Raw genomic sequence first — 20526 nt, forward strand, 5'->3', positions numbered from 1 at the left:
GAGAGAGAGAGAGAGAGAGAGAGAGAGAGAGAGAGAGAGAGAGAGAGAGAGAGGAGAAATTGAAGCTAGTAAAAATAGGAGGTTAAAATAAAAAGAGAAAGGGTCTGTGTGTGTGTGTGTGTGTGTGTGTGTGTGTGTGTGTGTGTGTGTGTGTGTGTGTGTGTGTGTGTGCAGCCCCATAAAAGAGAGGCTGACATAAAGGGACGGAGTGAAGGTGGACGGGAGGTGTATGTGTGTTGGGGGGGGATGGGTCCTCTCTATGCCTGTCAATTATCTCCTCGAACTCGCCTTCCCTAAACAATGCCTCTGGTATGTGGTATCACAGAGCACCATCTGTGTCAGGGCTGCCTGCAATAACTGGACTGGACTGGACTGCACACATGTGCGCACGCACACACACACGCACACACACAAACACAAACACACACAGCCCCTTTCAAACAGCCTCCCAACCACTGACAGGCAAAATGCACAATTACACAGCAAAGCCCAACATGCTGACTCAAAGCAAGTGAAGACACCAAAACTGAGCACAGCTCTGCAAATAGGAATACACACTACAGCTACACGAGTGCCACAAGCAAAGTTGTCATGTCGTCAGAAAAGATCACAAATCATCAGCTGTAACCATGTTCATGTATACAAATCAGTGATCTCCGAGGCATCCACGTGCAAATACCATCCAAGCTGCACAGTCTGCGCGAGGATGACACACGGAGCATATTGTGGTTGATAATGTTTTACATTCGGAGCGATCGAGATCATCTGCAGCTTGTACCTTTTCAAACCAGACATCGGCGCTTCACGTTTTCTTTTTGCCAGCGTGCTGAACATAACCACGAAAGCCAAAGGGAAATGGTTTTGTCCAAACCAGCAACCGGGTGCCGCTGTCTGGATGCATTTCCCATTTCTAACGAAGCCCTCAAATGATCAGCTTCGGTGAAAGGGGTACGTTTTAAAAAACAAATTAAGACGAAGATGTAAAAAAACTGCAAAGACTTGCCCGAGTGTACACGGCAGCTGAATTAGTAACCGCCGCAAGACGGGACAAAGTCAGCGAAAGTTCATGTGGGCTGACCAAGACACGGATGGAGGCGGAATGGACAGACAGCGAGAGGCACAGAAACAGAGAATCGAAAAGAGAGAGGGAGCTGAAGAGCGGCGCGGTGAGGCGAGGCGGCCACACGGTGACACAGCATTTGTGGTGTCTGTCTGACGCTCTCGTATGGCTTGGGAAATCCCCTCTGCTGACGTCAGATGGGGGAACGTGTGTGTATGAAAGTGTGTGAGTGTGTGTGTGTTTATGGTAAGCTGGTATAAGCACGAGCGGCTGCTTGGCTTCTGTGTGCTTCGTTACAGGTGGCCAGGGTAGTCGAAGCGGTAGTCGTACCGACATTGTAGTAATCGTTTCAGCAAAGGCAGCAGCAACACTAAGAGTAGTTGTGGATTATTCACTTGTTGTGGATTATGACAATAGTTGTAGAAATCTAACACAGCTGGAAACCACCTGTCAAGGTAGGACGGTTAGAAATAGCTGTCTTTGCGGGAGAAACCAATGCAAAATGGAGAGGATGAAGAGTAATCTAGCACATCGCACCTTCAGCCAAACCTCATTCAGATACTCACAGCCTTCAATGGACACTTTGCAATCACTGACGGAGCGCATTCCCTCACAGACGCAAATCCCATCGACTCCTTGACGGCGTCATAATCCCGACGTACACGTGCCTTCAACCTCATTTCATTCACAAATACTACTCGTACTCAAGATTTTCAACAGATTTCCCCCAGTCCTGCAAACTAACGAACGCCGAAACACTCGCTGCATACAGACACAAGGGAGGGAGGCTCATCATCGCCGGTCTGATGGCGTGTTGTGAAAATGTGCAGTTGGTTTCAGGAGGATGGACAGAGGAAGAGGATGCTGGAGTAGCTGGCCTGCAATTGGACTATTTAGTCGAATTAATTGTATTGAGTAAGCGAGTCTGCCCTTTATACTGCACTGTAACCACACCCCTCTATTTCATTCACATGAGCAGTTCTCATCAGACTCATCTTGTTTGTATGGAATCTTTTTCTTTTTTTTTAACAGCCAGAGGTGGAGTTGCTGCCCACATTCACAGCAGTGAGCAGTTGTCATGGGAGAAAATAGAGGATATAGTTGCCAGGCAATAAGGGACTCAGCTGCCTCATCCATACAGGTCACAGGGCAGAGATGGAGGGAGTGTGGGGGAGGGGAGGGTTATGGATGCATGGGCAGACGGAGGGACGCTTAGTTAAGAGCTTATGGAGATAAGCTACTGAACGCTTCCTGATGCTGCAACACTATATTCACCGTTGTCAATAGTGGACCAGTAACAATCTTTGTCGGCCATATTTGGTATTGTGGAATGAAGCTGTAGATAGTTATCATTCTGTAACAATATCTAATTAAATACCAGTACAGTGTCAGAGGCAGGGTGAGGCCACAAGGAGGTTTGGCCTCAATCTCCATTGTGATCATTATGTATCCAAATAACTATGTCCAATTATTTTTTTTAAATCCCCGTAATTGCAATGACCTTTGCTTCACTGCCTACCTTCATTGAATTTTGAGATATATGGTCAACAGGAAATATGACTGCATGACTAAACGGATCGAGTGAAACATACCGACAAAATAATTTGGTAAAATGCCTTTTTGCCCATGTTACATTTAGGTTATTTATCTGACAGCGCAACGTGAAATGACTGCAACGAAAAATAACCCGTTCCTATGTTGCTCCAATATTATAAACGACAATATTGACATGCTGATCTGTAGCATGATAACGATCTTAGTTTAGCATGTCAGCACTCATTAGCGCTAAACATACAGTACAGCTGAGGAGGGTGGGAATGTCTATTGTTTTGCAGGTATTTGGTCACAAACCAAAGAACATAAATAGAAAGATTTGATCTGATGATGATCACTAAATACACAAATCATCCTGAGTCATTTTCTGAACTACATTTCATGGCAAACCATCCAATAGTTTTGAAGACATTTCACTCAAAACCAGACATGTGAACATTACTAGCGCTGGAGGAACAGTCAGAGGAACTCTAAAGTCGGTAGGGTTCGTCCTCAGGGAAGAATAAAGATCGGGGGGCAAAGGTTTGGTTGAATAGGGGTCGAGGTCCCTCAGAGGTCGGGGGTTTAGAAATGTGGAGGCTGTAAACGTCTATTACCACTCAACAACACGAGAGACTTGCTGTCCCACAAACCACAAATTTAAGACTAAAATTGTGTTACTATAAACTATTCTCACTTTGCAGGAGAACCCTCGTGTGGTTGCTGTCACTTCAGAAACAAAAGACCGGACAGGCCGCAACAATGCTGTCAGAAACCCTGATTTCCTGTTTGTGGATAAACAAACCGTGTGCCTGTTCCTCTTGACTCTAGCTCGACTCTTCAACACCAACACGTCATGTCTCCGCATCTCTGATCCTCTTCCTCTGGGCATACTAAGTGGTGGGGAAGGTGTCCAGCATGTGTCAGAACAACAGTCCAAATCACTTCACAGCAACTTCTGAGTTTGCTAATTGAACACAACGGCGGGTCAGGCAGTTACTGGCCTGTTATCACTGGTCCAGGTGATGGACATGATGCAGCTTAATGACTACATCTGATCCTTGTGTTTACTCCATCAATACCACTTTAATACGAGAAGATCTTAATCCGAATTGATTCTGGTCATTCAAATTTGAACCAGCATTTTATTGTGGCGTTGTCGTGGTCTATATAATATGGTGTTTCTGAAGCATTCACATTTTGAAATTCTTTGCAAGACGGTGAATAATTAAAAAGATATTTTAGCATGGAAATTGCTGTGCTTTGGAAACCGTTTCAAATGTTATTGAATTCATTTCACAAATATTGGTAATAGTGTTTGCCCTCAAATAAACTCTCACAACCCTATAAATATCATAGAGCAGCTCCTAACCCTTTGAAGTTCTTGGCATTACAAAGAAAGATCGAATACCGTTGAGTCGTAACTTTGTGCGTTAAAGTCGGTAAGTACAGGAATGTTGGTAACAGAAACAGTGGCCATGTGTTGTGCTGGCTGACAGCCCTCTGAGGAGCAGTAAGCCTCCATTTCTCGGTCATGCTTTAGAAGCAGAGACTGGTTCTTCCTGCTTCTCGTCCTCCCAACACTGCATCTTCCCGTCCTCCTCCTTGACTTTACAGCCCATCCCCCGCCTTTAAGACGCTGATGCACGTACAAACACACAAAGCCACACGCACACACGTGCACTTCCATTAACACACAAGTGCACAACCTAAAAAAAAAAAAGCACTCTTTCTCTATCTTCACACTCCCACACACACATACACACACTGGCCTAAGGTTAACCCCCCACTCTCATTGGAAGCCTCACAGGTCAAAGGACAAAGCCCAGGCAACTGCAGGAATTCCCCGCTGCTGCTGTTTGGGAGCCCTCGCACTCTCAGCTATGCAAAGCACACAAACACTCAGTCTGTCCAAACAGACGAAAACTCTGCCACCGCTTTATCTTGAGGGCAATATTGAAGTTGACTTTATAACGACGATTAAAAGGTTACCCATCTGCATCCTCAGCACACATGCACCTCCAGCAAATACTCTCTTTATTTATTAACTACATTAACCATATCTATGGTTTTCTGACTGTTAAAGGCAAAGTTCAGATACTTTCAATACATTGAAGTGTGTGGGGACAGCCTCACTCGGGGCTTTAGTGCACAGCTGCAGCTCTGTGCGGGACATCGTCATAGCCTGGAGAATATACGGATAGATTACTGGCAGCACTCAAGCAAGACCAAGATGAACCTCGATAAAGGTGAGGGAAGTGACTGACTATTGTCATCATTTGACGATTTTTTTCGTTTGATCTGTAAAATGTCAGAAAAATAATAAGAAATATTTTACAATCACAATTTCCCGGAGTCCAAACGGATGTGGTGTTTTGTTGGAGCAACAGTCCTAAAGCCAAAGATACTCACTTCACTATGTATTCAAAACAGAGACAAGTAGAAAATCATCACGCTGGAGAAACTGGAACTTAAGAAAAATTACAAATGGATGGTCCAAGTAGTTGGCAAATTGTTTTCGCAATTGACTAATCAATCAATTGAGCTCCAAAAGAAACCATTGAGAAAGGGAAACCATTCAATTCCCAACACAAGTGTTTCTCTTTGTCAGATCAGTGACAAATGACGCTGCTGTGGCCATCTTTTTTTTTTTCTTCATATTTTGCAATTCTCTGTCAAAGTACCTTTTAACAGGTAGCCATGCTTCATAATTGGATCTAATAATATACTATTTGTTTTAGCAGTTATAATATCACCAATCATTGTTATACAATGTGTGTAAAACACACATTGTATAACGAGCCCTCGATGAAGATATTTTAGTTGGCAGAACGTTGTGGTTGTTAAACAGAAGTTGATGTTCACATACAGACGCTGAGGAGAGTAAAATATTACCGTAAACTGCATACATTTGAGTTTGGGAATCTAATTCCTAGTTCAAGTTATTTGCCTTTGGGTAAATGCTATATATATATTTATATACACACACATTGCACATGCAACTGACAAGCCCTCTAAACCCAGCCTGAGGACTAACAGGTCCACACTTGACAGATTAGGAATGCAATTAGTGGCAGCAGCAGCTACAAAGCTTTATGCTATCTTTCTGAATGGACATCTCCAACAAGGTGTTTGTGACATCTGTAATGGTCTGTAGTGAAAGAAGTGCAGCGATTGGGTGAATGCATACACTCCCTGCTCTCCTCCAGCTTTCTGCTCACGGGCCTTGAGAATGGCACTTCAACCACAACCAGCTGACCGTGCAAACACCTCCAGTGTGAGTCTCTGAGACAGCATGGGCATAAAACATAAACAATAAATGTAATATGGTTGTACGATAAACACATCAGAACCACGCTCACCTCACACTCCTCACGTCGCCTCTTCAGCTGATCACATTTGCGCAGCTTGCAGATCTGCTTGCCCGTCTTGCGGTTCCAGCAGTTTGCGCAGCGACCGCAGTTCTTTTTGCGGCGGCAGGGAGTGCAGTCGCCGCATTTCTTCCTCCTCCTTTTCTGCAGGTCGACGGCGGCGTCCGGAGAGCTGTCAAAGGGGGACAGAGAGAAGAGCCCCGCTTGCTGGTGTTCAGTCTCAATGTATTTGCTGAGAGGAGACGTCTTCTCTGAGGATTTCCTGCGCTGGTGTGGAGACTGAGCCTCCTCCGCGTCCATGGAGAACGCAGAAGTGTCCTCGGGTGGCGGACCAGGCCCTTTCCTTGGCCTGGGCATGGTAACTGTCCTCACCTATGTCTATTCTGTCTCTTAATTAGCAAGATTGAAAAACACAAATAAACACACCGGAAGTTTAAAAAAAACATGGAGCTAAAAATCAACACCTTCCAAATGACTATTTGGCTGCACTTGGTGGAAGTTTGTCTGGTCTTAAAAACAATGTTTGGCAGGTAGATAACTTGTCTCGGATCAGTCTGTGCTGTTGACTACACCCAATCCATTTGACTCTGTGGGCTGTTACCAAACAAAGTTAGCGTTTATCTTGTGTTGTAGTCCGAGCCCTCCAGGGACAGCTTGATTGTCATCGTGTGTTCTTGGTCACCCGGGTGGCCCTGGAGAATCCTGCTTGTAACTTGCAGTATGGAGACTGTCTTTCCCAGCTACCCTTTGGGATGTTAGACGGTCCACGAAGGTCTGGGTAGCATAGCTGGAGCCTGGGGAGTCATGGCGGCGTCTGCACAGGCTGAGCGCAGTCTGTAAAAAAGACAAAGGGATGAAACAATGCCCAAAATAAAGTATTCATACATATTTCTTTTCAACACAATTTGGTTCATTTGTTGGGTTGGTTAAATATGCGTATATTTGTCCACTTCAGGCCTCAGGGTAAGCGTGTTCTATGGCCATTTTTATAAAACTACGTGATTAAGAAAGGCCGGTAAGATTGGAGGCACTTATAGGGAAAACCCCTCATGTGTCCATTACAAAGGTAATAACATCAACTAAGAATTAAAGATGAAGCAAATTTTAAAACTCACACAATGGACTATTTCAGGCAATAGTTTACTGATTCATCATTCATCAGATTGACTAAATATTATCTGGATGTACTTTAAATGGCGTAACTGGCTGTGATAATACTATGCTTTTGCCTTAGAGTTCAGTCTGATGCTGCTGATCGCTGTCTGGTTTCCAAACACAGCCGTCAGTGCTGTGCATGCAGTTGGCTCATAGCCATGCAGGCCTACGTGAGCAGTTTGAGAAGATAGTGTTTTAATGGCAGAGCCCACATGGACGGGAGGCTCATGCCTCCCTGAATGAAAGACGGGGGGGGTGATAAGTCGATGCCAGGGACAGTCCTCTTTGTCTCGTGGTCACACGCTCCAGTCAACTGTCAATAAAGTGAATTGTGCTCAGAAAACCCAATGTTTCTTTGCTACTGCCTGCTTTTACAGCCTGCACTGAAGATTTCTCTTTTTTTTGGTCAACAGCAATGCACAGGAGGGCAGAATCCACTATAAAATATGAAGGCTACATTAATTTATTTTAATATTACTCTATAGGCTGCATTAACATGCATTTAAAATGAATATGGGTTTATGGGTTTAAAATGTAAACCTTGCAGCTCTGGCGGGAAAATCACGAGTTGGTTTATGTTGCAGTTGAATTAACTGTTGCCGTTTGTGGTTGTTTTGCTTTCTGATGAAATGAGCAAAACTGCAACTTTGTAAAAGAATAAATAAAGGAGACTTATTCAAAACAAATAATCTCCCCAAAACGCTGGGATTAAACGAAATGTGTTACACCAGCTAACGTTAACATTTTAACTTTTCACATTAGCTTGTTTGCAGCTTTGCTAGTAAGCTAACGTTAAGGTGTGACCTGTTTCAACAATCAGCAGGATAGCACTTTTGCCTCACGACTTAATGTTGTTTGTTTGTAACGTTAAATGTAAGTATCACTTATTTGACCAAATTTACCATGGGGGGGTCCATGGTGTAAAGCTAGCTTATTTAAATATGAAACTTTAGCAGTTCCTAGACCTGTTCACTATGACACTGCTTCAATTAAAAGGTAACCTCGCAGGTAAAGTAGCGTTAGCTAATGAAATGTTGTCCCTTCACCGCGTGGCTAATTGCACAACTAAACTTCAGCTAACATTATCTACAGGCAATTGAAATTGCCTATAGCAACAGCACGCGCTCTGCCCGCTCCGCACGAGGTGTAATCGCGTGGCAGTAGTGTAAACAAGCTCCCCTCTGCCTCTGTTGTGACTTTTACTGTATGTCCACGTGGTTACCCACGGGGAACTTCTAAAACGTCGCGAGGTGGGCCCGGCCAGGCCACAACAATCAACAGCAATTAGATTTACATTAAGATAATCCTCATTGAAGCAGAATACACAAAACACATCAGGGCTGTGAGGACACGGGGATAATTACTTTAGGTGACAAAAACAGCACTTCAACCAGGTGTTGAATACACACTTCAATTTACATCCGCGTGACAATCCTCGCGCTATTGCAGAGGCGTCTCTCAGTGGTTGTCCTATACGTCAAACGGCCACCAAGAAAAGTCTTCATATTCATATTTTGGTAAAATAATTAATGTCAACCATAAATAACACCTTTACACAGCTGTTTGATATTAAAGGCCAATGGCTAAATAATGCAGCTCAGAAGCTGTTGTTACTTAAAATTGTGCAAACAAATAAAGAAAAGTGGGTAAATATTCGACTCAATAGCCATGTCTGCAAAAAAAACACATTCATAATATTCACAAGAGAAACAACGTACCACCCGCGATGAGTGCGGTCTTCAAATGCTTCGATATTCCTCTCAGCGTCGGCCTTCAACCCGCTTTGCAAAAAGAAAGTCAATTATAAAAATGTAACAAAAGTACCTGCACGGCACAACAACACAAACTGAGAGCTAAATGCGCACATTTCCACTCGTGCACCAAAGTGGAGACGACGGGGTAAAAAGTTCTACCATAGTGACATAACTGGTCAATGGAGCCAGAGGTGAGAGAGGGAGGGAGGGAGGGAGGGGGGGGGGGGGGGGGGGGGGAGAGAGGGAGGGAGAGGTCGTATCTTTTGGGGGGGGGGGGGGTTCAAGTCATCAGTAAATTATGGAGTGGAGTCCTGCCAGCTGGATCAGAGGCTGGGGTTTTGGGGGGTAATTATTTAAAACGGCTCTTAAGATGTTAAAATTCCATTTTGTATTTCGTTTAAGAACGGGTAAATAAGATTCCTGTGATGTCACGCGTGGGGTCTGACCCAGATGTTGTGACATCATGAAGGGAATGAGGTCCCGTCTCCCTCCTGCACAGATGTGTGTTTCCACGCTCCGCTCAGGAGGACCCCGGCTGACAGAGCTCCGGTATCTCTGCTGCCTTTTATCTCAATACTAATAAGGGTCAGTGTTGTGACTCCTCTCAGCTGTGGAAGTGAAAAAGATGGAGGTTTAGATGAAGACATAAGTGCCTGTGTACATTACACAATGAAGAACAAGGGATAGAAGCCAGACACCCCAAAACACTAATTGTTATTAATATAGTCAAACGTTTTCATTAAAAATATATATATTTCAGCCATCACTAATCTAACAAAAGGTTCCCCGCATTATAGCTGAAATATATTCATATAATGAGTTCAGTTAAGGACCTGTTGTAAGTCACTGTGTATAAAGTTTAGTCAGAATGAAATAGAAACAATTGTAGTTTCACGTGTCTGGTAATTATGGCTGCACAACAGTTTCCTGATGGCGTATTAAATCATAACTCTCAGATGGGGGTCCTCACACCACAAGGTATCCGAGGCTCACAGCCCGCTTTGCATCTATTTGTAGTTCTTTGACCAGGAAACGTTTGTGCGTTTCATCTCACGATGACTCCTCAGACATTTACAGGAAGTAATAACAACATGACATTAACCTCAAAACATGACAGTCTATGCCTAAAAACTATAAAAATATATATATACATTAAATTGCTATTATCAATGTTCATTAAAAATGTTGCTTCACAATAGCATCACAAACATTTAATAATAATTGTTATCACTCAGTTTTCACACATCAAATCTTTATTGTTTTCACCAGTGTAAACACTCCATTGGAGGCTGTTGAACAAACACACAAACAAAATGCTGTAAACACAAAATGCAAACAGTCAACATTTCGTCTGAGGTACCTGGCCACTACACCATAATACATATCTTAATATATTCCGTTTGTTTTGATTAGATATTAAGATGCACAGTGTGACGCACTGAGAAAATAATTTTGGATCATTTGGACCACATTGACGGGATTACAAATATTAATTCTTTGCCACGTTTCTGTATGTTGAGAACAAAACCTGATACTGTTTGGTCATAAAATGGTAAAATGACAAGCTGCTGTAGAGTTAAAGCTTTGAAGAAGAATTGAATATCAGTATGCAGAAACAAGAAACACTGTGAGACATTACTTTAGCAAACGGCTCCTTTGTTTTGATTCATAAATAATAATAAAAACAGGTGAACATGTACCCGAAATTCTCTCAGAAACCTTCGTAGTAATCAATAGATAAAACAGCTCCAGTGGCTCTACATCCATCTCACTTTGCTTTAAAAAGGAAATGTTTGTACCAGCAGATTGAGGACGGTTCCACATGTCAGTGTGTGGACTCCAGTGCCGCACACAGAATGATCAAAGTACTGAGACGAGGAGGAGAGGAGCTCAAGAACAGAGAAAACAGAAGACAGGACAGCAATGAAATACAGTGACATCAGTGTCTGTTGGTAGGTTGCGATGAGGACCCTTTAATAAGGATCAGAGCAAAATAGCGCAGGACCAAGATCTGTTCAATTTAGGAACACGTTTTGTGATATAATATATAATATAGCTTCTTTTAATCGATTGTTGAGGCCCTTTGACATGGACAAACACAGAGTTTCTGCCATTCCATACAGCTCACACAATCTTAACTTATTAAAGGAGAAGCTCTATTTTAAAATAGTATTGGTCCAACATCCAATATCTCTGGTTTGGAGTGTGAAAACAGTCACGAGCACACATCTTTCCAGACAAACATGCCACAGACGATACCGTGTGGAGAGGCGCAGAAGCACAGCATCAGTTGATAATGAAAGCGTTTGAGATGTTTGAACCTGATGAAGGCCGTATTAACACAAACGTCTCATGTAACTGGGTTTTGATTTGGGCTCAAGATTAGAATCATGAGTGGAAATGTAAATGAGTTGTGTTGGGCCGGAGGTTCACACTCTCTCGACGCTCTCACTGGTCCGTTCTTAACCGCTACACGGAGCCTCCTTTTTTGTTAAATCCTGAAATGCATATACACAGGGAATGTACCAACTCCCCCTTTCCCCCGTCGCATCGCCCCCCCTCAGTCTCATGGTGGTTTGGTCCAGTGGTCACAGAGCAGTAGTCTTTATGTCCGCACCTGAAACTTGCCGGCCTTCGTCATGTATTTGATGCCTTTAAAAGGTTTATACTTCTCACCGTACATGTCCAGTCGATTCACCTTCAGCCCTGTTGGGGGGAAATAAAATACCCATTTACATTTCACAACATAAACTTTCTGACGTGCACCTTACTTGTGTTAATAGACAAGAGCAAACACCGGCACCAAAACAAATGAATGTTTGAGGATGGTGGGAGGCTCATTTATGGACCTTTTTAGGCTACAACTACTACAGAACTCAGATCAGTATGACAGCTCCAGGCATCTGATTGTCCTGTCAAGATATACCTGGTGAAATATTAAAAAGATGATAGTTTTACACTATCAACTGTTCTGAAGGCATTTCCAGAATCCTTAACCATTGTGCATCCTAATGTTGCACGGCGTATCGATACTAAAAAGGTACCGCGGTACCCGTACGTTAAAAACGATACGATTTTGCATATTTTTAGTATCGATACTTCATTAAAATAGCGTGCGATCAGAGCGCAATCACTGTTCTGCTCCCTGTCATGCTGCCTGCAGGCATTGACTGCAAGTGGGCGGGGCTACCCAGCGCTCACTCACAGCGAGTGATCGCAGGGGAGACATGGCGAGTGCAGGAGCTTTTGCAGACCGTCCGCAGCTTGTTAGAAAAAAAGACGCCAGAAGTGAAATCTGGAAGTACTTTGGCGACATTGCAGACAGTGAAGGAAAGCCCACTGACCAACAGAGACCCGTCTGCAAAACATGTTTCAAAGCCACAGACCAAGTGAGGCAACACGTCTAACACGGTAAAGCACCTTTCAGACAGACACCCCGAACCTTTCAAAGAGTTCAAAGAACGACAGGTAAGCAAATGTGATTATAAACATGAACACCCCCGAGCTCACCCATATACAGCTAACACGAGGAGCCTTAGCCTATTTTGACAACAAGCCGATATGATCATGAGGTCACAATGCACACAAACGTGTACTAAATGAAACACAATTGATGCAAAATGGCTCCATGCTGGTGGAGCCTGAGGGTGGATCTTGAGCTCATTCTTTTTATTTTTAGTTTAGGAAAAATAATTATTCCATGAATTAAGATAAAATATGAAGTGAAAATATCAAACTCACTATGCAAGTAAATGAAGCATTGTTTATCCACCCACTCCCACAGACAGTCAGACAGATGCCAGCAGAGTCAGCAGCAACACAGAGACAGAGTTCCCTTCAGCTGTGTTTGAAAGCCAGCGGAAATATGAGAGAGGCTCAAAAGATGCGAAGAGGTTAAACATTAATATTAATGCCATTTGTTAAGTGTTCAAAAAGCTGGGCAGGAACAAGCTGGTAAAAAAGGGAACCGTGCAGATGTTGTATTTATTACGATTATAGATAAATATATCAGTTTCGTATCGTATCCTGGTATCGTAAGTATCGGGTATCGTGATACTTATGGCAGGTATCGTATCGAAGTCATAATTTTGGTATCATGACAACCCTAGCACTGCATCCCTTCAAAAAACTTGAAAAGTCCTGATCATAACTGTCAAATATACATTATTTTCAAATTGTTAACCCTTTAAATTAGTTAACGTTTGTTTACGTAATGCCGCTGAAAAAAAATGAATTATTTGCTGCATACTAAATACAACATTCATTTTAATGCAATTAAATTTTTTTCTCAGATTAAAGAAAAAAAAAATCTCACATGACACCTTAGAGGACATAAATGCTCCATTCCTAAAAATGTATAAAATACTATATATTAATCATATTTTTCCACTTTCACCGACTTAACTACCAAATATTCGACACCTTTCATAATATTAAACCTTTAAATGTTTACATATTAACTGTTGTCTTTGAAGACGTCAAACACAAAAGTGTAATTATGTTCTGTATACGAAATGAGACGTTTTATACACGTCAATTATGATCAACAACATTGATTTTGATGCATTGCATCAAACACTGCAGCGCTCCACAGCACAGCAGCAACAGCCCTAGTGGTGAGCAGGGAAACAACAGGTGTGAGGAAACAGCTCAATCTGGTGAAGAACAGTGAAAACTACAAGTTTGAAGTCGGGCTGTAGATTGAAAGTCTGATACAACAGAACGCTTCATTTTATGCTGTGATGCCCGTGGGATAACAACTTGTTTTAATGGCTTTCAATGGGAATATTTTGAGTGTTTGTATTTTGGCTATAGTTTATTGTAGACTTATTATAGGAGCTGAGGTTGAACTTACAACATTTTATTTTAAGAGACAAAAATGTCCCCTGTGATGCACAAGGGTTAAAGACTCCGAACCTTCTGGATCAAGAAATATTTTGTCTGTTGAAAATGATGCATATTGTTGAATTAGCCTTTTTAATACCAGCTGCCTCTAGGGGGTGCGCGAGAGGAAAAGTGTAATGGCATCTGATGGTGTAATAATATTAAATATAAAAAAGAAATGTAATTTTAATTTAAAAAGTGGGATTTTTCACAAAATAAAAACATGAATTATAAAAATCCCCTTTGTAAGATTTAAAATTAAAAATGTACAATTTAATAAATGCACTTGAGCTCCTTCCGGCAGTCTTGCCGCCTGCCGCCAGTCGTACACACTAGCCAGCCTAGCTTGTGCGGCTAACGTCAGCTAACAGCGAACTTCATGCATTCAGCAACATTCATTTAAACGTGCTAAACTGGCTGAAATCGGGGAAACTGTCAGGTGGGACATCTGAAGCCATCAGTCGTAAAAGAGGAGAGGGACAGAGAGAGAGAGAGAGACCGAACCCGGTTGGGATGTAGAAGGGGGTGCGCGGCCTAAAAAGTTTGGGAACCGCTGCTGTACAGAGTAATGGCATGCTGGGTAATAAGTCTAACTAAACCCCATCAGTCCAATCATATACTAATACATGTTAATACATTCAGTTAACAACAATGAATACAATGAGTACTTAGATCTGCCTACAGAGTACTCTCTGATGTCATGTGAGGAGGCGTATTGATGCATTCGGTGCCACCTAGTGGGCAGCGTGTCACTGTGCAGTTGTCAGCTGAGCCGGACGTGTGATGAAAGCTTCTCTTGTGTGTTGTTGGGGTTGAGGTCAAATATTTCTCAATGCAAAAACATGACTAACTCACTGAAACTGGCCGCTGTGTGCGACAGTCTAGCAGGATTGTAAACGTGATATTTCACAGAGAAAGGTGATGATGGTGAGACTAAACGTGTGAGTGTGTACCTGAGATGGCCATCTGTTGGATCTTCAGCTGGATGTTGATGGTGGGGTTCTCGTCAGGTTTGGAGGCCCCGGCCTGCAGGCTCATGGTGCCTTTGAGACTGGGAAGCTTCTGTGGGTTGATCTTGCCGACGTCCCATGTCAACATCTAGCCAAAAAAACAACACATTTAGATGCCAATGTGGGATCACTACAGCGCATTAAATCAAATGGTGGCATCGTTGAAGCTGGAGAGGATCGCTGTAAATGAACATGATTTACGGAGACGTAGACATTCCTGTCCATGCACACTTCCCTTCTTCCTTCTTTCAGGCATAACAAACACAGTCAGACACAGTGTTGAGGTACCTTTGTGACTGGATCAAAGGTGTGTGTTCCCTGGGAGGAGTTGAGGTTGGCGTTCAGGACGCCCCGGGGCAGCTGGCTGCTGACTAGGACCGCCTCCACGGACTTGCCCATGGTCTGTTTGGGCCCCAGGGTCAGGTCAAAGCGTCCCTGGGAGCTTCCCTCTCGGAAGCTGATGTTGTGCTTGACGTACACCGGGATCGCCACCAGGCTGAAGTAGAGGCAGGCCAACAAACAACATCATAGTGGAATACATTTTATACATACCGTATTTTGGCAACAATTGAAAAAAAACACCACATGGATAATATACAGAGGGGTGATTCAACTTTATGTGTCTTTGCCATTAAGAAACTTAAAATGATCCTGGAGTAAAAAGTACTGACTTCTGAGAGCTGACGTGGTAGGAGAGCAACCGGAAGTTTCCATCCGGGGGAATGAAGGAGAGGATCCGCTCAGCTTCCCAGCGCTTGAACCGAACACACGGGTGGAAGCTGACGTCATCCAGCAGCCGAGGATTCTGGGAGAGAGGAGCAGAGGGATGGTTTGGGGAGAAGTAAAAAAAAAAAGAAAAGAAAAAAGTGCATGCTTGAAATTACACGAGAGGCTTGGAACTCACCATAAATGAGAGAGTGAGGTCGGGCATGCCTGTCAGTTTTACACAGGCGTCAATAACTCCCTGAATTTCTGCTGTAATAGTGGAGCCTGAGGAGGAGGAGGAGGAGGGTTGATATAAGATATTTACAGAGAGCAAACAACATAGGAATTAACAACAAAATCAATTTGATGCAGACACTATTAATTGTGGAGTAACGCTGCTGATATTCTATGCTGTTGTCCAATATGGAAATAAACTGAATTTTTGTATTGCAAACATGCAAATTAATATAAATGAAGCAATGGCAGAGTGTGTTGTTTGACTGGCAGGATGTTCAGAGCAGATACCCGATTTATCGATGATGGCGTCGATCTCCTCCACCACGTCAAAATAGGCCTCGTTGTTGGTGTACTTGACTCCGGTGCGTCGCCACGGCACCACTGACAGCTGGCCTGTGGGGAGCTGTTCACCGACATTGGTGCTGCCTGAAAAACAGACATCAATGTAAAATAATACCAAAATAAGTGCTTTTACACAAGTTTTCAGAATATGCCTGTTTAAATATGCAAATGAATAATTATCTTTTCAAATAGGTTTTGAAAAAGGTTACTACAGAGGGAATCAGTATCACTCCATGAATCAGAAAATAAGCCATACTCAGCATGTTTTTAGGGGTAAAATGTTTAATAAATGTTTAATAACTGATGCTATGAATGATCCATGAACAACCCTCTCTGTAAGAACCTTCAGGTTGTAGATAAGAATGAAACGGGAACGTTTGGGTTTATGCATTTACTACTGAAGAAGAGATTTGTCTCGGAGTGAGAAAAAACTTATTTTGAGAAACGAGCCTTTAAAAGATATGTTTCATGAAATTCCATTCATTCTGAAACACACTACAGGTGAATAGGGTAAAAAAAAGACGAATAGATATCACCATGATACTTCCTCGGTTGATTACGGGCATTAAGTGACTGACATCACTGTTATTGTTTGACGTAATGCTTGGGCTGTTTAGAGGACTACTAAATGTTTAAAGTGTTTTTACAGGCCCTGTGGTCAACATGAACATGGATTGTACCTGTGATGGTGTTGACCATCGTGCGGAGGATGGTGGGAGGCTTTATGAGCTCTTTTAGGATGTTGGACTCTGTGGCCAGCGGAAATCCGTTGTCCAGCATCTCCTCCAGTAGCTCGTAGACCACCACCACGTTGTCCTTAATAGCAGCCTCTGTACACACTCCAAAATAGTCCTGAGATCAAAAACAACAGGATATGGGTATTTAAAATCAGATATGAATTATTTAGCTAAATTAACCGCTAAAAGTGGAACTGGGAGTCCAAACCTGAAACGTGTCAACGACTCTGTGCAGAAACTCGATGACGAAGAGCGGCGGCACTTCACTCTGGATGACGGCAACAAAGTAGATGCGATGCCTGAGCACGCTGATAAGATAGTGGTGCGGCGTGGGGATCACCGGTGGGACGTTCTCCGGCTCGGAGGCGCGTTCCTGCGCCTCAAAGAAGTAGTCGCACACGGAGCGGCTGACCACGCTCTTCCAGTGCTTCTCCAGGAAAATGTCTCCGGAGGAGTTGACTAGGAACAGGCTGTGGATCATGTTGGCTGGAGGCTGAGAGGCTAACGAAGAATAAAAAGAAGAGACAACCAAAGCAGTTCAAATGAGAGAATGTTGAGATAAAGTTAAATAAATGGGAAGAAAGTACTTAAAGAATTAAGGGTTAGGGTTAAGCTTCTAGCAAAGAAGGGGCTAGTAATGTCTGACATGCAGATATTTTCACTATCATTGTAGGCAAAGCACACGTATTTTCATACCTGCAAACTCATAAGAGGTGAAGAAGGTGACAAGCACCCGAACCCGAAACCCTGTCGGGGGGTGCGGGGGGGATGCTCCCCGGGAGAACTTTATTTTAAATATGAGCTTTAAAATGTTGCATTCTGGTGTACTCTGAGAATAAAATTAAGTGATAAGACATTTACTTTAAGCAAAAAACTAATTTATTATCCAGTGATTAATCAGTAGTTCAGCTCTGGTTGAACAGCTGGCTAGTTAGCTTCTCTTTTTTTTCAATCTATATTATTTAGACAAAATCCATTGAGGCCGAGGTCTCATTTTCAAAAGCTTTAATTCAATAAAGTGAATCATTGTTTGCCGCCGTAGTTATGAATGTAAACAAACATTGAAAAACAAAGCTGTGTGTGTGCCAAAAAGATGACACGCACACACACACAATAATTGCCAATGGCTGTGCCACCAGTCACACAATCACTGCTTTGAATGGAGGCTCCATACACATAATGAAGGCCATTTGTGTTGATTTTGTGCATGTAATTAAATCAACAGTAAAAAACAACTTCAAAAGACCCCATGAAATGGCACTAGTACTTTGAAATCATTTCATAATCTGAGTCTCCAAACAATAATGTTTGACAATCTTTGAACAGGACCTAAACTTTAAAACGTACAATATAACCCAACTCAGTCTGCATTCTATTAAGTGTTGGGTCCAAAATGAAATGAATATCAACAATAAGTCCACGCCCACTGTTGAAAAGACAGCCCTTCCTCCCCTCACGTGACACGTTGGTGGTCATACTATGCGCTTCAGCTAGCTTACTTTAGTACCACATATTGAAATGCGCCCGTGTGCATAATGTAGGTAACTGTTATACTATGTAACGTTAAATAATGTAAAGTGTAATGGGTCAATTTAAAAGTGATGTAAAATAAACGTTAAAAAGGTGTTTTGCATATTGCTCTCTCCATACGGTGGCAACTACGTTTCAAGATTTAACTTTAACTAACACAGGACTATTTAGTTGACGTCAAGTCTTCTTTACGTCAATTTAAGGTTTGCTGGGAAATATGACACTGGAGTATTCATTAAATATTCGTCAACGCTATCAAGTTCGGACCCGGATGAAACTCAGCGCCACGAGAACCTGAATATATTTCAGATACATACATTTGCTACAACCATAAGACATTTAAACAAGTAACTATCTAGCTAACGTACCTCTATTGAATAGCAATGTAAGGCCTCCGTCTCCACACAAGATGCTAGATCAGTACCTCCTCCTGCCTCTCAGTCTCATGACAGACGAAAAGCCCCGTCACCCGGTAAAGGGGAGGAAATACTTTAAAATAACGATGCTTATTTAACTGAAAACATACCTCTTACCACTCGGGGCAATCAATACAATAAAAATGACTTACCGAAGACAGTTATTAACGTTTTCGTCTCGCCTTTCGCCCTTTTTTTTCCCAATGAAAGATTAAGCAGCCGTCGTCGCTTCCCGTTAGGTGGAAAAAGCTCTCAAAGCGAGTAAGATACAGTACAGCGAGCCAATCAGAATCAAGAGAGACTATAAAATCCCGCCCACTTAGCGGAGTGATAGGTAAATAATACGGAAGCTGGTGGCTCGTGACTTGGCTGTGATTGGACCGTGGATGGAGAGCTACAGTAAACACCAGTAAAGCTGCTCGCTGATTGGCCGTTAGATGTAGCTGGTCTGACATTTTGTTTCCAGTATCAGATTTCATCTTGAGGCGTTAAGTCTCCATTCAAACACTACAGATATGGTTTATATACAACTTCACGGACCATAACACGTTCCCAGTAAGCTGTGGCATAAAATTAATGAGACATCTTGTATTTGTTGTGTACATAGCAAATCTAATTGTACATTTCCCCCCTAAACAAGGTTAAAATGAAATAGCAAAGGCAAACAGGAATATTGCACAGAATACTTTGGGATGCTGCAGTCCCCCACCTTCTTTCCAAGTGCAGCTCACACCCTTAAGACAAAGTTTAAATACACATGCAAACAATGAAGTGGTGAGAAATCCTACCCTCAGTGTCAATCAGTCAAACCATTACAGTAAATGTTAGTGAAACTAATGATCAGACATGTAAACCAAAATACTAAGTTATCAGAGATCTGCCTGATCCATCTGATACGATCATAAAGAACCTCTTGATGAAGCGAGTACTTTGAGTCGCTGACGTGATCGAATCATTAAATACAGTTTGGGGATCTCAATTATTCTGCAAAAGTAATTATTGTCCAAAATAGAAATATGTTACAAGAAGTCATTGAACGACTTGTTTGCTTCTCACAATGTGTTTTTTGAAAATACATTTTAAACACGCCATGCACACTCTGTGGGGACATCTAGTGGACACAAGTGGTCAAAGCTACGGTAATTCATAAATGTCCAAAAGTCCACTATAAATGCCAACAATGGAGTAAAATGTATCAATTAATTACTGGTGGTATAGAGCTTTGTAAAACCGTATAAAATGGAACTTAAAAGGCCTGCACAGCTGTATGATTTTCAACAAGATGTGACTACAGCATTCTCTACAAACTAAAAACGGTGTAAATCTTTGAAATAGCATTTAAAGAGTGAAAACACTACTTTATGCTAAATTTGGAACTGGAACTGTATTTATGTTTTAGACCTTCCTCTTCTCACTGGTTTGACATCTGTAGGAAAAAACATGACATCACACACTTCTGTGCACCAATAAGAGTTCAGCGCTGAGTGTGTGTGTGTGAGAGCTAATGACCGTTGTGTTTGCTTATGTTGCCAGCACAGTCAGTCAAATGTGATCAAACCACACCCACGCAGCTCTGATGAAACACATTAGAAAAGTAACTCAGCAGAGTATGACTGTTAAGAATACTCGGGGGCATTTAAATAGATGGAATAAATCTTGTCGCTGACACCACAAACCTGTCTGACGTATGCAAGGTTGTCACAATTGTCGTCTACCTAATGTGTAAAACAAATATTAAAAAAGTACAACAACATAATTAAAGCATCTTTATTCCTTTGGAGTAAATCTGGAA

General features: G+C 42.3%; 2 protein-coding genes across 2 annotated transcripts in view; both read right to left on the bottom strand.

Moving 5' to 3' along the window:
• Window positions 1–6321, bottom strand: part of tet3 (tet methylcytosine dioxygenase 3) — a gene marked incomplete at its 5' end in the record, with an annotated part of 38337 nt that extends 32016 nt beyond the window's left edge. The window contains one exon of the mRNA XM_079270905.1: window positions 5956–6321. Within this exon, the coding sequence (XP_079127031.1) occupies window positions 5956–6321 (366 nt within the window). The remainder of the gene's footprint in view (window positions 1–5955) is intronic.
• A 3787-nt stretch (window positions 6322–10108) lies between these two features.
• Window positions 10109–18979, bottom strand: ap3m2 (adaptor related protein complex 3 subunit mu 2). The gene is made up of 9 exons (XM_079270846.1): window positions 18887–18979; window positions 16997–17289; window positions 16732–16903; window positions 15998–16135; window positions 15672–15757; window positions 15439–15572; window positions 15056–15263; window positions 14711–14855; window positions 10109–11579 (listed from the first exon to the last, which is right to left on the bottom strand). Exons 2-9 carry the CDS (start codon window positions 17267–17269, stop codon window positions 11479–11481), a joined length of 1257 nt encoding a protein of 418 aa, XP_079126972.1. The 5' UTR covers window positions 17270–17289; window positions 18887–18979; the 3' UTR covers window positions 10109–11478.
• Window positions 18980–20526: the final 1547 nt, after the last annotated feature.

The sequence above is a fragment of the Melanostigma gelatinosum genome (genome assembly GCF_949748355.1).
Source record: "Melanostigma gelatinosum genome assembly, chromosome: 6".
Taxonomy (NCBI): domain Eukaryota; kingdom Metazoa; phylum Chordata; class Actinopteri; order Perciformes; family Zoarcidae; genus Melanostigma; species Melanostigma gelatinosum.

Bases quoted from the DNA above. Each gene is read 5' to 3' on its own strand.
- ap3m2 (XM_079270846.1), bottom strand. From the start codon at position 17,269: ATGATCCACAGCCTGTTCCTAGTCAACTCCTCCGGAGACATTTTCCTG. The intron at 15,758-15,997 runs GTATCTGCTCTG...CCTCCTCCTCAG, and splicing joins CGCCATCATCGATAAATCGG to GCTCCACTATTACAGCAGAA. The intron at 14,856-15,055 runs GTACCTCAACAC...TTTTTTGGCTAG, and splicing joins CCTTTGATCCAGTCACAAAG to ATGTTGACATGGGACGTCGG.